Source organism: Ammospiza caudacuta, chromosome 18 (genome assembly GCF_027887145.1).
Source record: "Ammospiza caudacuta isolate bAmmCau1 chromosome 18, bAmmCau1.pri, whole genome shotgun sequence".
In the NCBI taxonomy this organism is placed as follows: domain Eukaryota; kingdom Metazoa; phylum Chordata; class Aves; order Passeriformes; family Passerellidae; genus Ammospiza; species Ammospiza caudacuta.
Window position 1 is genome coordinate 3,832,723 of NC_080610.1, and position 23,734 is coordinate 3,856,456.

General features: G+C 44.6%; 1 protein-coding gene across 1 annotated transcript in view; it reads right to left on the reverse strand.

Moving 5' to 3' along the window:
- Positions 1-23,734, reverse strand: part of FBXW8 (F-box and WD repeat domain containing 8) — a 61,468-nt gene that overhangs the window by 12,902 nt on the left and 24,832 nt on the right. Inside the window, exons 5-8 of the mRNA XM_058816948.1 lie at positions 21,439-21,596; positions 13,817-14,013; positions 12,760-12,969; positions 821-948 (exon numbers count right to left, since the gene is read on the reverse strand). Of these exons, the coding sequence (XP_058672931.1) occupies positions 821-948; positions 12,760-12,969; positions 13,817-14,013; positions 21,439-21,596 (693 nt within the window). The remainder of the gene's footprint in view (positions 1-820; positions 949-12,759; positions 12,970-13,816; positions 14,014-21,438; positions 21,597-23,734) is intronic.

The following is a 23,734-nucleotide window of genomic DNA, read 5'->3' on the forward strand; positions in this document are numbered from 1 at the left end:
AAATAATCATTTTTGCAAGCTGCTGCACTGGCGGGACAGAGGTCTGGGATTTGGCAGAGGGAAGTGCCCGCCTTCCAATCTGATCCCAGCACCAGAGCAGAGCACCACCTGCAGCCTGGTGCCCAGTGTGGAAAGGAGGAGGGAAGGAAGCAGGAGCCATTAGAGACTGGCTCCTGGCCATCCCACATCTCCTTTGGTGCACTGGATCAGACCCCACAAACGACTGGCCAAAAAAAGGAAATCTAAAAATTGGACTCAAAGGGTCTTTTTAAGCACTTTAATCCTTTTGCACTGCCTGTTCCCAGAGCGGCCATTCCTGGCAGCAGACACTGAGCTGGGAAAATCCTACTCCCCAAGCCAAGGAGTTAAAGAGAAAGCTGCTAATCAGCTAAATAGAAGCTGGAATCTGTTCATATGAAAGTCTCTTTTTTTCTCTGTCACCTGAGGGACATCACAGTGTTCCCAAATACACTTTTGACATCATTTGGCAGCAGGGCCCATCTCATCCTCCATGATTCATCCCTTAGGTTATTTTTTTAATATCGGAAAGTGAGCTTTTAAATGCCAAACTCATTTTGCGGGTGGCGGTGGGGAAGTGGAAGAGATTCCAAGTGGTCTCGCTGGGCTGTGCACCAACTGCCTCCACCAAATGGCTCAGAAAGCTCCTCTTCCCATGGAGCTTCCCAGACAAAGCACACTGACAGCCACATCCAACTATTACCTAATAGTTTGTTCCTCAACTTGATGGAAACACGAGACGAGAGAGCGATTCCAGCAGGGCCAGATGTAGGACAGGGAGCTGGAGGTGGGGATCACTCACCTTCTGTCCTTGTTGCCTGCCACCAGCATGTTGGGGGGGCTGCTGTGGAGGTTGACACATGAGAAGGCACCCATGGAGTTGCCCACCTTGGTCACACACTGGTTTGTTTCCAGGTTGTAAAGGAGGATCTGGCAGAGAGGGAATAAAACACCACATAATTCAGCAGGAGCACCACGACAAGGTTTTGCTGCCCCACAAAGCAGAGCTGTGACCACCTGAGGGGTTCTGCAGAACTTGTTCCTTGATGTGTAAAACAGCACCAAGAGACAGATCTACCCCTGTGAAGAAAGGCAATGACACCTGTAGCCACGATATTTTCTGAAAAATCCTTTCCTCAGGATTTTTTCTCCTGAGAAGCTGAGAAGCCTCAGGAACAAAATGTAAACATTGATTATCTGCTGCTGTGAATGCAACAGGTGCATCTGTGATTGGTCTCATGTACTTGTCAATCACAGACCAGTGGTTTCAGACTCACTGGTCAGTCACAAGCCATTATTATTCATTCCTTCTTTTTCTATTCTTAGCTAACCTACTGATGAAATCCTTTCTTCTATTCCTTTAGTATAGTTTTAATATAATATATATAATAAAATAATAAATCAGCCTTCTGAAACATGGAGTCAGATCCTCATCTCTTCCCTCATGCTGGGACCCCTGTGAACACCACCACAGACACCCTCAGAAATCAGGAATTCAGGTTTCCCAGTGGGATCCAGCCACAAGCAGGGATGCACCCCCAGAATGGCCAGGCACAGCTCTCAGGGAAACCACAGGTGACATCTTTGGGGTTACAGGAAAAAAAAAAAGGGTTTCCTCATCAATTTTAGTGCTTGAGAGAGCAGCAAAAGCAAACAGCAGCAGCCCTGAGGAGGTCTGGACAGATGGACAGTGAGAGGCAGATCTGGTCAAGTGCAGCAGGAACTGCAGGGTAGAGCTGAGCACACACTGAGAGCCTGGTTGCCCTCACACACACACACAGAAATGTCACATCTGAAGTGGCAGCTCAGATGGGAAAGACAGAAAAACAACTCTGATTTTAGGCAGCATCTGAGATGATTCAAGCAGAGCCTGGATGAGAAGCACGAGTTGTTCCCTGCCCGTTCCCACTCCTCTCCTCCATCAGTTTAATCACGTTTGCTGTCCTTCCTGTGGGGCCACATCTGATCTGTCTGCTTGGGCCTTTCAATTTAGGAGAACAAATATTTTTAGAAACAGAAAAATGCACTGGTCAAAGCCCAGTGGAGCTCAGTGCTGCACCTGGCCTTATATAACTTCATAAACATGATTCAATTTCATGGTATTGCTTGTTGAAATGAAAAGAGACCTTGTGACCATGAGAAGAGTTAATGGTATTTGAAACACCAGAAAAACCCCACAGCTTCCATGGCAACATCAGCATGGCCATGTCATCGTCACATCAATATTATTTACTTCTAATTTGCTGATTATAGCCACGTGCAGCTCAATAAACATTGCACTATCTGGATGGATTATTTCAACATTTGCCAGAACAGCAGCGCTGATGCTGCCTGGCCTTTTATTTCCTATCTGTGCCATTTCAGAGATCTGAAAGGTGAATTAAGAGAGAAGGAGAGGAGCATTCTGTGATGGAGGCCTCTGGGCAACCAAAGTGAAGCTTTGAAGATCTCAAGGAACAGGGCAAAGAGAGACAGAGAATTTGGAGGTTTCCTCCACCTGCCATTCTCTCAGGCAAATTCAGTTCCCTATTAGGATCAACACATCCAACTTCCTTAGGAGTTCGTAAGATTTATAATCTCCCAATTAGTTCTTTGTGAAGCTGTCTCAAAAAACATGGCATTTTTCATCCTTAAGACCCAAAAAACCAAAGCAAGGATGACCTTTGTTGGAAAACCTAGGACATAAAAGTTAAATTTAAATAAAAATTAATTTAAACTTCCACCCCAAGGAAAAAAGCTGCTACAAACTGCATGGCAATGTTAGTGTTTGAGGTAAAAACCAGTTTACAGCCTGTTCTCACTTCAGCCCAGCTCCCAACAGCTCAGTAACCAAACCCACAGATAATGATGTTCTGGCAAAGGCACCTCGAAGGGTTCTCAGTGCTAAGGAAATTAATATCTGTGCCTGGCAACTCAAACTTCTCCTTGAAAAGTTTGGAACAAAAGACAAAGGCAATAAAGTGCTGAATTCAGCTGAAGAAAGAACTGACAGGGTCAGGAGCAATGCATTCCAGCTCCCAGTTGGGCCCTTCCCAGCTGGATGTTAAAACTCCAGAGGGGAGAGGGCCAAAAGCTGCTTTCTTAAAAGTCCCCTGGGGCTGATACTTGCAGTGAACATCCATAAACTATTAATTTATCTAAATGACCAGAGCTCCCATCTCTGCTATAAACATAGGATACATATTTGAACATCCAGCCACGGCCATGAAAGGCTGGAATGAAAAACTGCACCGAAAGATTCCCATGGAATGTTTTCCATGTTGCATTTGCTCTGCCTGTAGGCCCATAGCAAAGCTCACAGGTAAAAGCAGCTGGGAAAAAAATTTATTTCTCCTCACATAACTTGAGGGTGGCCTGTAATTTAAAGGGATTGCATCTAAGGATCTGTAAAAAAAAAAGGGTTCACACCCACAAAAATGGAAGAAAAGCTTGTATCATCTTCTGCTACCCCCTTCAACTCCTTCTCATGCCTATCTCTATTCTTTTAAAGATTGTTTATTTTAACCAGCAATCTGGTTACTGATTTAAATTTATTTTAAATTTTATCATGCACAAATGTCTTTCTAACCAATTAGTCCCATCACTGGAAGAGTCTCTGTGATTTTCAGTATCCAGGTTTTGCCTATCTCGAAATTCAACCTGTCTTGAGCAGTTCCATGACCTGCAAATGAATTTCAAACCCTTATCCTGACCAATTGATAAGTAAAGAAGCTAAAAGCACTCAGAATGCTTAAGTCTGAATAATAATTTCCTGGAGACAGGGATTTAAGAGCACACTGATGACAATTCTGAAGTTGCTGGAACACCTCTGATGAGCTCTCCTGTAATATCCCAAGGCAAGAAGGATTTTCCTTACAAAGGCCAAGGAGAGAGAATGGAAATACCTGGTCAATAGGGACTTGAAATAAGGGCCTGTGTGTTAAAGGGCAGATAAAGCATAAGATCTCTGGGAGGTTTATAATCCTATAATGCACACTGCAAAGGGATTACCCTTTTAAAGGTATTTATAATCCTATAATGGACACCCAAGCCCAGTGACCTAATAGGTACCGAAGTGAGGGAAGTGAACCAAGAGCATTTGGGTGTGAAATGAAGAACCCTGGGATAACACACTAATGAGCAGCCCTGGCCCCTCTGGGACCTCAGGGAGGAAAAGCATTAAAGACCCCGTGCAGGCAGCACCGGGATCCAACGCCCCAAATAAAAAGTGTCACCTATTAACATTGGCCAAATGAAAAGTCCAAGTTGTTGGCCAAGAGCCAGGCAATCTCCCTGAATGCTTAATAATTCAACAAGCCAGGAATAGCCAGAGCACCTCCAGCATTCTGTTTAGTTAAAGACCACAGAGATTAGCAAACACATTATCCATCTCCGAGGCGATCCCTTCCCTGTTACAAGTCCCTTAACGACCTTTACCATCCCTCCCTCTCTCTCTCTCTCTTTTAATAAGGCTGAGCAAATGGGACTTCATTTCAGCCCACTGCCACAGACTGGGGGTATTAATAATTCATGCTCATAGTCTCCCCTTTGTTAAGGCAGTGCATTAGACTAATTCCCCTCTTTGCTGGGTGACTTGGGCACAGCTCAGCCTGTGGCTGCTCCTCTGGGAGGGACACACCAGGAACCCAGCCCAGGCACGGGAAAAAAGGCAAAGTTACTGTTCTGCACAGAACTGCAGAGTGCTAGGGACAGGGAGCTCACTTTAAATGCTGTCCAAGAACTCATGAAAGATGCCTGAAATGAATTCCCAAAGAATTAAAGGCTCTGGAGCCAGAAGAGCTGAGCTGTGAGCTTTGTTACATCTCGCTGCTAAGTGAGGTCAAGCGTGGTCGATGCACTCTGCTTGAGACACTTCCAAGAAAAACCAAGGAACTGTAGGAAATGCTGCTGATGGAACTCTTCCATGCGTGGCCAAAACCCCAGCAGGTGTTTTGGGATGCTGTTCTGTTGGAGATGTCTTTTTTGGACAGAACATTAAAACAACAAATCCCTGAGCACTTGTTATCAAAGAGCCTGTGGTACTTTCAACAAGAGCTGGGGTGTCCATCCCACTGTCCTGGATGGCAGCCAGCACATGCCTGCTCTGGGATGAGCTGATTTCCCTTTCCCTTTCCCTTTTCCTCTCCCTCCCCATTCCTGCCTCCCTTTCCCTTTCCCTTCCCTTTTCCTCTCCCTTTCCCTTCTTTCCCTTTTCCTTTCCCACCTCCTGTCCACAGGAACAGCGTGGGGCAGCTGGAGGCTGAGCTGTGTCTCAGAACTGGGTGAATCCCTCTGTGTGTTTGTTCTTCTTCTTCTTATTCTCTGAATTTGGTTCTTATTTAGATGCAGTATTGGAGGGAGGATCATAAATATCAGCAAAAAGCACGTTGTGAAACCACACTCAAACCCTACATCCTTCTCCTCGCTGAACAACACACAGGATCCATTACAGAAGCACTTTTTCAGAAAGAACCATCCAGGATTGAGGTTTCTGTCATTTCAAGTAAAATAAAACCACTCTGAGTTGCTCAGAGGGGCAGAGGATCAAGCAGCAAGCCTGAGGACAGAATTTACATTTATTTTCAGATTATATTTCTCCCCTTTGCTTCTGTCCAGCCCTCTGCCAATTGGAAAAAACATTGCCTGAATACACAAAAATATTGCCAATGAAAAAGGGGCTGTGAAATTCCAAGTCCACCACAAACAAAAAAGGGATCTGGTTTCTGCTCAGGTCAAACCCATCCAATCCAGAGGGTACCTACAAAAGCAGGAATATGCATTTGTGGGGGAACTCATCAAATTAAACACAACATATGGTACACACTGCTGCAAGTTTGGGTTTTATATCTGAAGTGATGTGGAAAACAAGAATATTTTTAAAGTTTACAAGCCCCAGGGGCACAGTTTCCCTGTGCAAATGTATTGGATTGCCTACTGTAAATATGGCACATAACACTGCAACAACAACAAAAACAATCTGACTGTTAACAAATGCAAGGTCAGCACGCTGATACTTGTGCACACAGATAAGTGTTCTGGCTCCATAAATTTCAAGATGAGCTAAGATTTAAAAGGAGCAGCTGAAGGAGACAGACAGACAATCAGAGAAGAAGAAAAAGAGTAAATCAAACACAAAACAGCCAGTTAAAAAAATAAATAAATAAAAAAGCAGTTAATATCCATGAATAATGGATGTTTGATTTAAAAGCAGTTTACTCCAATATGATGTAATTTTTGACAATCAGCCAGAGAGACTATTTTTCAAGTTCTTGCCAGATAGAAGTCATTGTGGGGAGCTGGGAACACAAGTGCTTCTCTGAGCATGTGGAAAATTGACTTTCATGCCATCCTAAAGGTGACTTTTGCTGGCAGACGCACGTGCCGGGCGATGCCTGAAAACCCAAAAGCAGCAGCACAGCTCCCAGCAAATCCAGCAGGAAAAGCAGCTCCCTGCTCCTCCCCATCCAACACCTGCTGCACAAGTCACACACAGAGCTAAAGACAAGTGCAGTTTGCTTTTCCCTTTGAAGTTTCCCCGTGCCTGGAGTTGCAGAGCGAGGCTGCAGGCTGGTGGCAAGCAGGGGAGCCAAGCTCCGCGCTGGGCGCTGCCAACGCACCTGCAGCCCTGGGCACTGCCAGCCCCCGGGGCTCTGCCAGCCTGGGATGGGCTGGGATGTGGGCAGATGTCTGCTAGGACTGCAATGGGGTCACCAGGCTCCTTTGACTCGTGCCTGGTGGAGCTAAGAGCTCCATGGCCCGTGGGGAGGATGTTGTGTTTACCCACCGAACCACCCACACACTCAGAAATCCCTCTAGCCCAGGGACAGGTGCTCCCTAACCTGAGGGAAACCTTCTGAGGCAAGGTGAACCTTAAAAACTGAATTCAATCCCTTGGTTTCATCACCTGGAATATTCATGGCACATCCTAGCAGCTGTATTTTCCAAACCTGAGACACCCACCTCAGCCACTGTGCCATTTTTGAGGCACTCACACTGTAGCACACACAGGGGGAAAAAGCAGAATGTCCTTAATGTCAGCCAATATCAGCCAATAGAAAAGGGTTGATTTATTTATTAGTTATTATTTATTTAGTATTTTATTTATTTCAACTTTCAAAATATTATTATTATTATTATTATTACTACTACTACTACTACTACTACTACTATTACTATTATTATTCCTGGTAACTTAGAGTGTTTGATCAAGAAATCATGCAAAATTAGACAAGGAAAAGTTCTGGACTCATCAAACACTCATGATCAAAATTTAGACAAGGAAAAGCTCTGGACTCTCTGCTGGTGTCTTTTCCTTGCAATAGTTCAGTTCCTCAGAGAGTTCTGTCTCTCTTACATGGTACCAAAGAGCTTATAAATAAAAAGGTATTTAAAACACCTTTCAACACCTCCAAAGATCTGCTAACACCCTGCAGCCCTGCAGCTCCTCAAAGAGAGACATTTGGGCAAGTTCCATCTGTTCAAACACCAGCAAGCCCTGCCCTTCTACTGGTATGAAAACAAGAGTTCATAAAGATGAATTTGTTGAAAACTGGGCTCTTTACAAGGGTCACAGAAGCCACCAGAAGTGAAAAGCCCCACATTTTTTAAACAAAAAAACCTAAGTTTAAAAAAATTGAAGTCTTTGGAACTCCATGAGAACTGCAGACATTCAACACCAGAAAAGACAATGCAGCTTCTCAGTTAGGAGGACTTTAGTTAAAATAAGGTGTAAGTAAGGTGTAAAAGCTCATATAAAGCAGTCATGAACTAATTATATCACCCAAAAATGACTGTAAAGTATGAAACTCAATTTCAAGGAGTATTTACTGCTGTCCAGAGCAGCTTTGGCAGTGTCCAAGACCAGGTTGGACACTGGGGCTTGGAGCAGCCTGGGACAGTGGGAGGTGTCCCTGCCATGGCAGGGGTGGCACTGGATGGGCTTTAATGTCCCTTCCAACCCAAACCACTCAAGGATTCTATAATTTCAAATTTGTTTTCACTCACTATCACCGGTTAATTCTACTGGACACACTCACATTTCCAAGCAGCTGAAGAATTCCATGGAAACACGAAATCCAGGAGCAAACCCAGGCAGTGTTTCAATGGCTGCTGAGAGGAGCCAGGTGAGGTTGAACACCTTTCCTCAAGCCAATCAGCAGCTCCAGAGAGCTGCAAAAGCAGCAGCATGAACAAGCAGCACCCCAGAGAGCTGATCTCAGCACATCCAGCTTCTGACTGAGCTGGAAGCTGTGAAATCATCCCTTCCCTCCTCTCCTCCCCAGCCCTGGAATCAGGTTCACATTTGTGCACAAGCAACCAAAACCACACCTGAACTGTGCCTGACAATATCTGTAATGAAAATCCTCACCTGAACTGTGCCTGACAATATTTGCAACAAAGATCCTCACCTGAGCTGTGCCTGACAATACAACAAAAATCCTCACCTGAACTGTGCCTGACAATATCTGCAACAAAAATCCTCACCTGATATGTGCCTGACAATACTTGTAACAAAAATCCTCATGCATGTTGTGTGAAGCTTCTTTGGTAGAAAAACCCCCAAATCCTCCTTTGTTCATTGTCTCATATCCACAAGAACTGCTGAAAATGTTAAAAATTTTGAACAGAATTTGAAATACAGGAGAACGTTGTGTTTTAGGATATTTCCCCTCATCTCAGGAGAACAAACACCTCTAAATTTCATAGAAATAATCCACAAAGCTCACCTGAGCTGTAGTAGGAGACCAGGCTTACCTGACAGCAGATTCAGGGAAGGTTATAAAGACACCAGCTATGAGAAAAGCTCCAGACTGCATCAGAAACCAGATGAACTCAAGCCTAACATTTATCCTGCTGCCTCCTTTTGAGGTTTAGATCCTGACATGAAGAGGACCAAAGCCAATCTGTGGATTTAATCTCCTCCATGGTGTTTAAACCCAAAATCCCCACAGGTGAATGCCCAGCCTTGTGGTGCTGCAGCAGCTCTGTGACCAGGGGGCTCCCAGCTGCCTGACACAGGGGATGTGTCACTAGCCTGACATCATCCCTCAAGGAATGTCCCCTGGATGCCCTGGGAATAAGGATTTCCCCCTTGGGTCATTATCTGGGGTATTTAATTAGCCCTAGACAAGCCTAGATGGGAACACAGATATCAGAATTTGGGACTTGAAGGGATTTCATGTTGAGTTAACAGAGCTGAAACAACAAAATCTTTCATTGCCTAACTTCAAAAAAGAGTTCCAGGAGCACTAGAGCAGAAGAACTTTCAAGAAACAGCATCATATTTGGGTTGTCTGGTGCTACTAAAGCGCAAGCTGAACTTGTCAGGGATGAAGCATTTCTGTTTTCTCCTCCCTCCTGCACGGGTGTCTCTCATCTGACAGGAGCCAAGTCTAGGCCACAGATTTGATGTTTTCCTCCTCTCCAACATAAAAGTTCCCAGTAAATTTATGCCTCAGATCTCAGCTCTGCTGTCAAACGTGGCTAAAATTAGAAAATGATTTTATAAAAAGAGAGAGGGAGGAAAAAGACGGTTTCCCTAAGTGTTTTGATCAGGAAGCAGGTTACCAGGCAGGGATTGCCAGAAGGAAAACAACAACCAGGAGGAAAACAAAGAAAACCCCGAAGTGGGGAGGAACACAGGCAGCAGCCAGGGGGGCTGGAATCCTCCAGGATGGCATTTCCAGGCTGGGGAGCTGTCCCAAAGCCAGGCTGTCCCCGTGGGCTCAGTGTAATCAGGCACTGCAGAGTCCCTTCACGTCTGCGCGGGGCCGCTCGTTAGCACAAGAGCCAGCAGTAATTAATTTCCGGCGTGATGTCAGCTGGAGCAGCAGTGCCAAGGCAGTGTCCTTGTCACACCCCCTGGCTGGCTGCGCCCATCTCCCTGATTAGGATGCACCAGGTTTAATGCAATCTGCCAGCAAGAGCAGGGAGCTCAGGACTAAATGAGGAAAGATGTCCTGTGGTGGTGTTCAGGGGTTTCGGGATGAGGGAAGAGAAGAGGATCTGACTCCATGTTTCAGAAGGCTGATTTATTATTTTATTATATATATTATATTAAAACTATACTAAAAGAACAGAAGAAAGGATTTCATCAGAAGGCTTGCAAAGAAGCAAAAGGAATGATAACAAAAGCTTGTGTCTGACCAAGAGTCTGAGACAGCTGGACTGTGATTGGCCATTAATTAGAAACAACCAATCCCAGATGCACCTGTTGCATTGCACAGCAGCAGATAACCATTGGTTACATTTTGTTCCTGAGGCCTCTCAGCTTCTCAGGAGAAAAAATCCTAAGGAAAGGATTTTTCATAAAATGTCTGTGACAATGTCTGGCTTTGCTGAGCAGCACTCGGGGCTGGGGGAGTTCGTTTTGGAACCCAGGACATTGCTCTGGCTGCCCTGGGTGATTCAAGACCCTGGCAGGGGGCTCAGAGACCTTGGCACAGAGTCACAAACACCTGCACCTTTGATTTTAGTCCATGGAAACAATTACCAACTTTGTGTGAAGATTTACAAGTCACAAGAGCTTGAGTAGAATTATACTGAATTTATCACAGGGTGAAAATGTAGAATTTTGGGGACTTAGAATGGGGGTTCAAGAAGCAAGATGGGGGAATCTGGGTGTGTCCTGTCCTTCTCCTTCTTCTTGTCCTCCATCTTCTGCTGTGATGGTGACACTTCATGATTGGTTTAGAGTAGAGACAGACTGTCTAACATAGGTGATGGGTATTGGAAAATTATTGTAAATAAAGTACAGGTAGTTCTTAGTATAAAAAGCCAACACCACCCCAAGGGCAGGGACTGTGCCACAAACTGACCTGCTGGACAGATCTCAGCGGGTCAGAGAAGGAATGTAACAAATAAGAGAAAATAAACAGCCTTGAAAAGCAGAACCGAGGAATCTCGACTTCTTCTTCAGTCACGGGGCTGGGGAAAAAGAGACTTTCTAACACCTCAGGGTCATCTCAACCACAGAAAACCAAGAGTTTCTCTGTTCTTTACGAGGCACAAAAGTGATCACTGGGGTAATGCCCCCAAATGAGGCAATTTCACCTCCTGCCCTCCCACCTCTGGAGGGAAAAGAGCTGGGTTAGGACAGCATAGGAATGAATGACGTCAGCACAGCTCGCAGCATCTCAGCCCTCCAGGTATTTATGGGGGTTTTAAGGGGAATGAGATGCAGCTGAACATGTTCATCCCTTACAGAGGAAGCCCTAAATAAAGCTTTCCCATTCCAGTCCCTTGCCAAGGAAAACCCTGCATTTTTACACTCCAGACCACAGAGGTCTGCAGTGGGTGCTCCACTCCTGCTCCTTCCCTCGCTGCTGACAGCCTCAGTGTTACACAAAAATGGAATTAAACAGGGACTGGAAAAGGGAGGCAAGGTGCAGGAAAGGGACAGGAACTCTTCCCAAGGCATCTGGAAACACCCAAATCCTCTCACAGTTTGGCCAAATACTCAAAAGCACAGCAAAAAAAGCAGTCTCCTCCTAAGGGTGCTCATTTGCCTGACACTGCTCAGGATGAGGAGTGAGGCTGAGGGATGGTTTGGGATTTGGGGTTGTTTCCTGGGGTTTTTAGGTGGGATTTTTGAGATGAGTTCCCCCTGATGCCATTGATGCAGCACAGACTGAGCTAGGCCCTGCTGAGGAGCAGAGGGTGCACAGGGAACCCAGCTGGCTGAATGTCAGATTATGCTTTTATCTGACCTAGAGATGGGAAAACTGAGAGGTGTTTTAAAAGCTCCTATTCTATTTTTAGTCTTTTGTGAAGGATGAGACAATACAGATATTATAATTTATACTACCACAATTAGAAGCTAATTATTTCTTAATTACACTATAGTATAAGTGGTTTTTGACTTATTAATTTTTACCACACTATGCTGTAAATGTCTTAAACTAATAATCTAAAATTACTCTTCATAAATCTTACTACAATATATTTTTCATAATTCTATTTCCCTAAAGTATCTAATCTTATTTATAAAGCCATCCTTTGAAAGTTGTTTCTGGTTCTATTTCTCAACAATATCTATCTTATCCCATAGTATTTCTAAGTCACTATTTCCTATCTCAAAGTTTACATACAGATACATACTGTGTAAACCTTGTGTCAAACTTTAAAAATTCTCTACAAATTCATTTCCCACAGCTGAACAATAATCCCTCACTTCAGCCCACAGAAAAACACAAAGCAGCATCAGATTATTGCATTGAATTGTTTTCTCTCTACTCTCAAAAGCTGGAGAGCAGGGAAAGAAGTCCTCAGCATGAATTCTTTTTTCCTTAATTACAAAGGTGTAAAAATCTTCTCAGAAAATAATGACAGTACCTGGTTGGGCTCTAAAATTACTCTTCATAAGTCTTAATACAATATATTTTTCATAATTCTATTTCCTCAAAGTATCTAATCTTATTTATAAAACCATCCTTTGAAACTTGTTTCTCGTTCTTTCTCTCTCAACAATATTTCTTATTCCATAGTATTTCTAAGTCAGTATTTCCTATCTCAAAGTTTACATAGATACATACTATGTAAACCTTATGTCAAACTTTAAAAATTCTCTACAAATTCATTTCCACAGCTGAACAATAATCCCTCACTTCAGCCCAAGAAGAACACAAAGCAGCATCAGATTATTGCACTGAATTTTCTCTCTACTCTCCAAAGCTGGAGAGCAGGGAAAGAAGTCCTCAGCATGAACTCTTTTCTCCTTAATTACAAAGGTGTAAAAATCTTCTCAGAAAATAATGCCAGTACCTGGTTGGGCTCATTCAATAGCCAGCCAAAGGTTTTGATGCCAAAGGCAGCCTCGTGAGCAGCCACATCAAGGCAGGTGACAGGCTGGCCATAGACTGAGTGCAGAATCCTGCCAGGAGCTTCAGCTTTCAGCAGATACACAATGTCCTCTGCAGCTGCCACTGCCACCGGGCTCCCCCTCACATCTGGAACCAGATTAAGGAAGTTGACCTAAAAAGAGCAGACTTTTTATTTTATTTTTTTTTACTTTAATTTATTCAAATACAGTCAAAACTTCTTTTGCATGTGCTGAACTGAACAAACTACTCATGTGTGTCCTGAATCATCTCAGCTATGGATTAATTCCACACAAAGACCAAGCATCAAGCTTACTACTGAACTGTAAGACTGACTGAGCTTTGGAGGGGGGATTAATCAGGAGTGGTTTAAATCACTTCACACCCTTTAACTGCACAGCTTCCTCCTACAGGAGAGAGGCTGCAAGACTCAATTATTCCTACACACTTCCTTCCCCTTTCAAACAAATGCTGATACTCTGAGACAAAACAAAACTTCAGAAAAACGAGTTTTAATTACAACTCTCAAAACTTCAGTGACAGAAGGTGCAACCTAAAGAAGCTGCATGAGTAGTTACAGCTTCACAAGTGACACTATTAGGCTGCCTGCAATATCCTGCCTCAGAATTAATCAGATAGTGTGGATCTGGAATGAGACCTGGAGTTTCAGCTCCAATTCTATGCGAGAAAACTGATTTACAAAATGAGCCAGCTTAGTTTACTGTTGACAAAAAAAAAAAAAAAAATTAAAAGAAACCTAAAATACCCAGCCAACCTCCTGCACCATATGGACTTGTGTTCATTTTCACTCCTAGCTCAAGCCAGCAGTTCACCCTTGCTCTTCAGGGATGGAAGACTCACCCTGAACTTGCTCCAAAGTCAGAGCCTCGAGCTGATCTAGCTCAGGCTGTAAGACTTTCATAAGAACCATCCCAACCCTTCCAACAACAATTAGCGGATCAGGAGCTCCTGTAAGGAAGCAGAGCAGCCTGGAGACTCACCAGTTTCTGGATTTCAAAGGTCCCTGGGGTTTGCCAGAATCCTCTGTCGTCGGGGCTCTCCAGCCTGACCTGGAAGCCGGAGGCCGTGGCCACGGCGGCGCCGCCCGGGGCCAGCGCCAGCGCCTGGAGGTGCTGGTTGTGCTGGAAGTGATGGATGGGCTCCTGGCCCAGCAGCAGGCTCCAAACACTGACAGTGCCTGCACAGGGGAAATGGGGTTAGCTCAGCTCTGACACAACCTTCAATGAGGCTTTGAACAGCTGCAAGTGGAGCTGGTGGAACAAAGGAACACACGGGGAAGAGATGGGGTAGGACGGCTGGAATTCAGGGTGCTCTGGTTCCTCTGGCCATGGGTCACAGGAGAATTGATGTGCTCTGGCCTGCAGCTGAAGGAGGGGAGGCATAGATGGGATATTGGGAAGGGATTCCTCCCTGGGAGGGTGCCCAGAGCAGCTGGGGCTGCCCCTGCATCCCTGGCAGTGCCCAAGGCCAGGCTGGACACTGGGGCTGGGAGCACCTGGGACAGTGGGAGGTGTCCCTGCCGTGGCAGAGGTGAAATGGGATGTGCTTTAAGGTCCCTTCCAACCCAAACCCATCTGTGATTCTGTGATTCCAGGCTCTATTGCTCTGTACCATTTCCTAATTTCTGATTGTCCAATAACATTAGCAGCTACCTTGAGGAAGACACTGACTTCTCTCAATTTCCATGTTTGGAGATCAGGTGTAAACAGACACCTGAAATTTTGTTCTATTATAGAGAGGTTCTCAATTACCCCAAAACCAGTGAGGAAGAGCCCACGCTCCGATTTTAAGTCACTTTGCTGCATAGTCACAGAATCACAGAATATCCTGAGTGGGAAGGGACCCCCAGGATCATCCAATCCCACTCCTGTCCCTGCCCAGACCCCCAACAACCCCACCCTGCCCATCCCTGGCAGTGCTGCCCAAAGGCTCCTGAGCCAGAGGCTTTCCCCACTGCCCTGGGCAGCCTGGGCAGTGCCAGCACCCTCTGGGAGAAGAACCTTTCCCTGATCTCCACCTAAACCTCCCAACACAGCTCCATTCCCTGGGTCCTGTCTCTGGTCACCACAGAGAAAAGCTAAAGAATACAAATCCTAAAGAATAAAGGAGTGTAAGTGAAAAGAAAACATATTTATAATTGCATTTTTGCCAGCCTGGCTCCCCAGTTCTCTATTTAAAAGCATCATAATCTGAGTAAGAGCAACCTGAGGCAATCAGGAGGGAACCAGAAGGGAATTGGAGCCTTCTGGGCCACCTTTGCACTGAATTGAGAAGCAATCTTCCAGCATGACAGGCAGGGCTGGAGAAGGCTCCCTTGCAGAGGAGCACGTTAATGATGAAATGATTAATGGCAGCTCTTCCTTCAGAAGGAGACATAAAAGCCCTGACAGACAGCTGTGGATGGGCACCACTGCCAGTTTGCAAACACTCCTCCCCAGTCCCAGAGGAGGTGAAGCAAGAGTGTGGTAATGAAACTGCACATAGTGAAATGGTAGCTAAATGAGTTTAAATTGATTTATGGTAGCTTTTGTAAAGATTATTTGGTATCTGGAAAGTGCTACCCATGTGAAATAATGCAGATAATCCTTAAGATCCCTGTCTAATGGCACTCCCACTGAATATTTATATTCCTCACCATGGGAATGAGTACCATAATGGGGACCATTTTTGTTTTATTAGGGATGAATATTTAAATTAATCTGCTATTTGCCTAAACAATTAGCCGCCTCTGTTTGTTTACACAAAGCCAAAACTGCAATTAGGCTTCCATCAGAAAGATCAGTCCCGACTAAAACTGTCCCGACGGAGCCGTAAGGGCTCCGAGCAGAACTTCCCAAAATGACTTCTTAGCATAATGGTAATTATGTTAATTGCTTGAAAGGTAAATAACTGCTGAACTGGGTTTGCAAAACAGACTGGTTGCACACAGCTTCAAACCAGTTAACAAATCCAAGTGGGCAGCACAGGCTGCACCCCCAGAGCAAAGGGATGGAGAGGTTTCACCTCCAGGAGATCACTCAGCCAGGAAAAACCCCATCAGTGATAAAGTGATATCAGATACAGGGAGTCAGAACTGGACTTTTGTGTCAGACCATGGGTTTGGCTGCCAGGCTCCTCCAAGCAGGAGGATTTTCAATTTTTGTTCAGCAGAAAATGTATCTCAATTAAATATCAGGTTCATGAAGAGGAAGAACAAGGGTGATTTGCTTTCAGTGAAACCTTTTGTTTACACATCTCTGTGATGAACATTCCACTGGGTTTAACAGTGTCTAAATGGACGAAAGTTCTGGGAAAAAAAATAAAATATTCTGACCACAGGAGCAAACTGAGAAACCCAGAGCTCAGGGTTCTGCTCTCCAATTTTGGGCAACAAGCCACAAATTAGTATTATTACTATTATTACTACTACTACTACTATTATTACTATTATTACTGTTATTATTGTTATTGCATCTCGAACATGTCAAAATCTGTCCAAAAGAAAATATTATAATCAGGCAAACACAGAGTGTACAAACACAGATAGGTGCAATGTCTTGCCCATATAATGATACATTATATGGGCAAAACATTCCTGGTAATCTAAAAAAAAAAGTGACTTGTAAGGTCACAAATTCACATGTGATGAAGAAGCAGAAAGTAAAGAGTAACTTGGAGAGTTCAAAGAATATCCTGAATTGGAAGGGACCCACAAGGATCAGGACAGAAGGAAAACAGAAAAAGCAAACACTCCACTGGATTTATAAATAGGTAAAGCTGCTACGAGGGCTAAAAGTGCTGCTCAGAATATTCTGAATTTCACTGCAGAAACAACAAAAGGTATTTATGGGTGTGCAAGTCCTTGCAGCAGTCAATCATGTTTGGGTAAGAGCAAAAAATCCCACACATTCCAGTTCAGGTTATTAGTGTGGCACTAAAAAAAATCAGGCAAAGATTTAGCAGTGCAGATGAGATGATGAGATCACTGCTCTCCACAGTCTGTCTTCCTGCCTCCAGCACTGCCCAGCACCTCATTTCCACAGCAATTCCTCTGCTGAGGTGAAGTTAAGGTTGCAGCCATATGTTATCTTTTTTATTTTTTATAATACTGAAATCTTACCAAGTGTTAGAAGGTCACGAAATGAAAATTATAAGCAGCGGTTTCACAGCACGCTAAAATCTGCACCATAATTGTGATTATTCCAACTGAACTCCAACAGTAACTCCCCAAAATTATTTAGAATTATGAGCAAGCTGGAAAGTCATCATGGCTCATGAAAAGAAGTGCAAGAAGCTGCTGCTGCTGGTGTAATGCTGACATTCAATGTGACAATCACTGCACCAGCCTCGTTTATCACTTTGCCCCAGATTTAACAAAAAATTCAACTCCTAACCCATATATTTCTGAATTGTGGCCTGATGAAAGGTCCATTTATTGCCATTGACTCCAGACTGGAAAGTCCTTGGATAGAACATTGAGCAGGAGGTGCTGTGCCTCAGAGTGCAGTGCTGGTCCTGACTGAACCCCAGATTTTGGGAGCATCACCAGCCCTGCACAGCTCGTGCTGTGTCAAAGGTGGGAGGCTGGAGCTCCTCTCTCTCCACCAGCAGTGCTGGCAGCACAAAAGACATCCTGCAAAAGCAGCTGTTACATCTGTTTCCACACAGGTTTTTCTCTGCTATTACAGGCAATGCATTTGTTACAAAATTAAACAAACCCAAGTATCTTTTTTTCCTTTAAAATCCCCTAATCCTCCGACAGGGCAAGGCAGCACAACCACAGAGCAAACAGCGCTCAATCTCATTTGTAAATATTATGCTGGCTGTGTCTGGCAGTGTCACAGAGCCTGTCTGAGCCCCTCCTGAGCTGGGCACAGCTGGCACTGCCCACCTGAGCTGCCTGCTTGGGGAGCTTGGATGTGGGTGTGGAAGAACCCAGCTCAGATCCTAAAGACCCTTTGCATCAGCTCTTCCACATTAAAACCAGCATTTGCTGTCAGCTGGTGGCTGCTGCCAGCTTTGGAAGAGGTGTAAAGCAATCTACATGTGCATTATCTGAAAAAAAAAAATATTTAAAACCCCAGAATTTTGTCTGTGCTGGAGCAGGGAATCCAAATGTGCTCATGGTTTACAAGTTAATTCCCTTCAGCTTCTAAACACAAGGGAAGGCCAGAAGGTGCTGAATTCACATCATCTCCATGGTGCTTGTCCTGTTTCAGAGCTGTGGTCTTGCCACCTTGATTTAAATAAAATAAAACTCTATTTCACCTTTTGAAAACCCTTGGAATTGATGATCCTTGTGGGTCCCTTCCAACTCAGGCTATTCTGTGATTCTATGGCTCCATACAGGTGGGTTTTTTTTTGCTCCAAAGTGGGAATATGAATTTACTTCCTTATAATTTTCAGCTATATCATATCTCTATGAAGTACAACCAATATAAGAAAAGCATGGGTGGAAATGAGCACCAGCTTGGAGGATCAAAACTTGTTGCTGTGAATTTTTGAGTTTTTCCCAAAAACATTTCTAGTTGTGTTTTGGTAAACACTAATTTAACCTTAGTAGATACTTGAAGTTCATTAACCAACATTTTACATTTAATTTTCACTTCCAGCAGGTCCTGAGGGTACAAATAGTGAGATCAGACCTCAGTGACAAGGGCCTTTTACTCACACTACCATTACCACACCAGCTCCCACCAAATGTTCCCAGATTTTACCCCCACCACCCTTCTTCCAGGGATTTCCACACAACACCATCCCTCAGAGAAGGCACAGACCCTGTTTCATTCCCAGTGTGGGGAATGGGATGACTGGGATGGGAAATCACACTCCACTCACCCAAACCAAGAGATCTGCACCCAATGGGAATAAACATCCCAGCCCCTCTCCTGCAGCTTTCTTCTGACATTTTTTCCTTCACTCCAGCCAGCCTGGAATGCTCCTGCTCTCTTGGAGCACATCCTGGCACTCAGGGACACGAAACCCATCACTCTGCAAAGAGGGTACAGAAGGGACAACACCCCCAGGCAGCTTTAGGGGCACCAGAAAGGACAAGAGCACAGAAATTCAAAAAGCAGCACTGCCGAAATTCCCCTCCTGGAGGCTGCAGCAGGCAGGAGCACCTCTGATCCTTGCAGCAAGCACCCTCCTGTGCTTCCCCTGCAGCTCGGGAAGCCACCAGCTCCTCACGGTGGGCCTGAGGGGGTACAAGCAGGGCAGCAGGGCCGTGTTCCCCACCGTGCCTGCAGCAGGGTGGCTGTGGCATTTAAAGGACAGCAGGAAAAAGTTCTGTTCTCCTGTTGCTGCACACTGTTTGCCAGTCAAACCATGCAACTCCAGAGCGCAGGGGGGAGAGGGATGGCTGAGGCAGACTGCTGTTTCCCAAAAGCTGTGGCTCCCAGCCAAAGGCAGGCAAGCATGGAGCAGATGGAGTCCTGGCAAGGCCTCTCCTGTGCCTGCATTAGCAGCATCTGCTCATTACCCAGAACCCTCGCCTGCTTTATCTAATGCTCCAGGAAAAGCATTTTGATTTGATTCATTTCAGTTCGGTAACGTGCAACACAATTAGTGGTAAAATCAAACTGGAGCACTGCCAGTGCTGACAATAGGAAACAAGGCAGAAGAAATATGAGGCCAGTGGGTTGGAATTCAAAAATCACAACTGTGGCTCGAGTTGCCAAGTCCCGTTGCCCCAGGTGTACATCCAGTGCCCCCACTGAGCGCTGGCACGGGCACAGGGAACTTCATTTGCTCCTCATCCATTCCTCCCTCCTCTCCCCGTCCCTGCAGCTCAAGGCTGGCACCATCAGCAATCACAATCCCATTTTCCTCCAGGGCCACCAAGGAGTGACAACCCACTTTGGCCAGGGCATCCCAGGAGGACATCCCTGTGTCCTTGGTGTGCCTGGGGAAGGAGCTGAGGGGCAGAGCAGGGCAGGCAGTGCCTGCCAGCCCTTCCCTGGGATGGGGAAGCAGGGCCAGCACCGCGGGAGCCCTGCGGGACCGGGAGCAGCCAGGGATGGTGTCGGGGCCAGCCAGGGAAGTCTAGACTGCCTGACAGCACCACCTCCAACACGAGCAGATGGCTCCTCTGGGTTAGTCAAACTTACAAACAAAGAGGAAAGGGAGCTGGAAAAGTACAACAAAGAACAATCAAACACATTATCTTCAAAGCCGTCCGCTCCCTCCCCAAAATTTAAAATAACTCTCTCCAGCAAACTGTAAATATGTGCTTTCGGCTTGCAGTTAGTAAACACTGCTAAAATGGGTCTTTTTATTTCCCTATTCCCATAGAAACTAATCTATTCTGACCAAGGCTTCTCAAATCAGAGTAACTGCCATATCACAGAGCCTATTAAAATCTCTACCCAAAAGAATAAAAGACGCCGAGCTTTATGCAAACTAGTTCAGTCACAGCACTGACAGCAAGGGATATGACAGGCAAAAAAACCCAGACAAATTATTAGATTAGTCAGTGGGAAACTAGAAAACAAACAAAAGACCCTCTGCTAGTCGTTGTTTGGAACACTGGAAAAAAAGCCAGCACTTAAACCTGTGTTATAATTTATATAATAATATTATTAACATCAGATTTGCTGTTGTCAGAAAATGTTGCCTATTTACAATTTTTACCCACAGAAAACCATCCTGGCATGATCCAAGCTAGAAAACCAGCTAAAGATGCTGAGAATCTTAAAACACATAAAGCATTTAATTTACTTCTAAAATAAAAGTGGAGATTAGGGATTTTGTTTGGATTATCCACCTTCTGTTTTGTTTTCACCTGTAGACACACCAGGATCAAAGACAGTGTGTGTACAAAGCTCTCTAAACTTACAAATATTCTTTATTTGTACCCAAGAGACATTTTAAGTATCAAATTTTATATTTTAAAGATGATGGGAGTTGAGATCTGCCCGAGCCCCTCAGTTTAGGATCCCAGTCGGCCGGTACTGTCCAAACCTGACTTTTTTAATTGCTGTTCCCACATCCAGAAGACGTTGGTCTCTGGCTCTTGTTGTCCATTACAGAAACCCTCTAAGGATATTTAAAACAATGCACACAACCAGGATTTTATGAGGGTTTCACTAAATACTAGGTGAAAGCTTTCATTTCTTTAAATCCAAGTATATAACAACAACCCAGCACTGCAAACCAACACTTCAGTGCATCCACACACCACGCCAAGAGCGAGAGGGATGGGGATTAATCAGCCATCCAAGTTTACCACCATCCCCATAACAAAGCTCCACAGCACCCCAAGGGAGTTTTGGCCAGAGGAGAAGGCTGGTGGAAGAATATTTAATATTTTTATAGCAAAACAAGTTATTTGCTTAAGATAGCTTGGCTGGACTACAGCCTGGCACTCAAGCTTTGTGCAGCAGCTCCAGTAGGAATTAAAGCTCAGCTTTAATGGGTGCTATGTTCCAATGCCTCCTAATGCATTTAGGGTTATTGGCCAACTTTCTCACATAAAAGCAAGTGTGTGTGTGTGTGTGGATACACAGGATTACAGACACACAAAAAGCTGAGCACAGCTGCTTCATTTTTGTGAAGCCTTTTTTTTTTTTTTTTTTTTTTTTTCCCTGTTGTTTTAATAGGGAGGAGAGTTGTGCTTGCTCACCGTCCTCGTGGGCAGCCACGGCCAGGGAGCTGTTGATCCTCACAAAGGAGACGTGTGGCAGGGCTCCAGCCCCTCCAGGGCCTGCCACTGCTGCCAGCACAGGGGCTCTGTAGTCCCAGGTGCGGGTGTCCCACAGCTTCACCTCCCCTGAGCTGTACCTGCAAAACAAGGGAGCCATCACCCACCTGAGAAATTAATAACAGAGAATTTTTATAACTTGATGGAAAGCTTACATAGAGAGATAAGAATTGTTTTCTCTTTTTCTCTCTGTGCTTCTCCAGGAAAAATCCTGTGAGAGAAAATGAAGTCTCTCTGTTCAGAGAATGTGAATGCCACAGCACAGTATGGATCTGTATGCAAACTGTGCACATAACCATAGTTATAAAGAATCTGAAGGATTGCGTTGTATAAATTTATCTGACCGTTCAGAGTCCATCCACAAACCAACAGGATAAATCCTGGGAGAGAAAATGATGTCTCTCTCACATTCTCTATGTTCAGAGAATGTGAATGCCACAGCATAGTATGGATCTGTATGCAAACTGTGCACATAATCATAAAGAATCTGAAGGATTGTGTTGTGTAAATTTATCTGACCGTTCAGAGTCCATCCACAAAGCAACAGGATAAATCCTGGGAGAGAAAATGAAGTCTCTCTCTGTTCAGAGAATGTGAATGCCACAGCATAGTATGGATCTGTATGCAAACTGCATATAATCATAGTTATAAAGATCTGACCATTCAGAGTTCATCCATAAACAATTTCAAAAACTAAATCATTTGACAAATCAAATTAAAACAGAGGATAGATCATAGTTAGATGACTTGTTTAAAACATAGTTTTACACCTTAACTAAAAAACCTTTACAAAATAAGTTTACATGTATTGATTGTTATAGTGACAATGTTAGTGACAGTGCCATATTGATTGTTATAGTTTGTACTGATTGTTATAGTGACAATGTGACAGTGCCTTCTACACCTCACTGTGCACAGCAAACAATAAACAAAGCCATCAAAGAAGGTTTTTCTCTTCAAGAGAGAGGGGGAAATGTGGGAAATGAATTTGTAGAGAATTCTCAAAGCCTGACAGAAGGCCCACACAGTGTGCATCTGCATGCAAACCTTGAGACAAGAAATGCTGAGTTAGAAATGCCATGGAATGGGACAGATATTGTTGGGAGAGAAATGGAGCTAGAAACAAGTTTCAAAGGATGGGCTCACAAATAAGACTGGATACTTTGGAGAAACAGAACTATGAAAGATGCATTGTGTTGGGACCCATGAGGGGCAGTTTTAGATGATTGGCTTTAAGGCATTTACAGCATGGTGTGGCAAAAGCTGATAGGCCAAGAAATGCTTATAGTGTATTGTAATTAGGAAATAATTAGCTTCTGATTGTGATGGTGTGAATTATAATATCTGTATTGCCTCATCCTTCTCATGAGACTGAAAATGGAATAGAAGTTTTTCAAACACTTCCCAGTTGTCCCATCTCTGGGTCAGAAAATCCATAATCCAACATCAACAACCCCAGAGCACCTGCAAGGAGGTGGCTGCAGTAGAAGGAACAAGGATGGGTTCAAACAGCTCCCACACTGATCCTCCCCAGCCCCCTGCACAAAACCATCAGCTTGGCCCATTTTAGCCCCATTTATTGAATGTGGCACAAAGTCTACCAGGGCAGGCAGGTAAATGAAATTGGAGCTACAAGGAATGGTGTGGCCAGCAGGAGCAGGGCAGTTATCCTGTCCCTGTGCTTAGCACTGGTCAGGCTGCAGAGTGCTGTGTCCAGTGACAGGGTCCTCAGTTTGGGAAGGACATTTAGGGCTGGGGTGTGTCCAGAGAAGGGAAAAAAGGCTGGTGAGGGGCTTGGAACACAAGTCCTGTGAGGAACTCTGAGTCCTGTGAGCTCCTGAGGGAGCTGGGGTTGTTTAGCATGGAAAAAGAAGGGTCAGGGGTGACCTCATAGGACCCCCTGACAGGAAGCTGCAGCCAGGGAGGATTGGCCTCTTCTCCCAGGTAACAACTGACAGAATGAGAGGACACAAGCTGAGCCATGGGAAGTTTAGACTGAACATCAGAAAAGAATTCTTCACTGAAAGAGAGACTGTGCCAAGGGAGGTGGTGTATCATTGTCACAGCTTTTAATGAAGGGATGGCACCACAGCTGGGCTAAGAAGGATTTATTGCTCAGATAAACATCAGTCTCAGAGGCTGTGAGATTTAGAGGAGCAAGCAATCAGTCATAACTCAAAATGGTCACAAGTTCCTTGTTACAAGACAATATAGAACT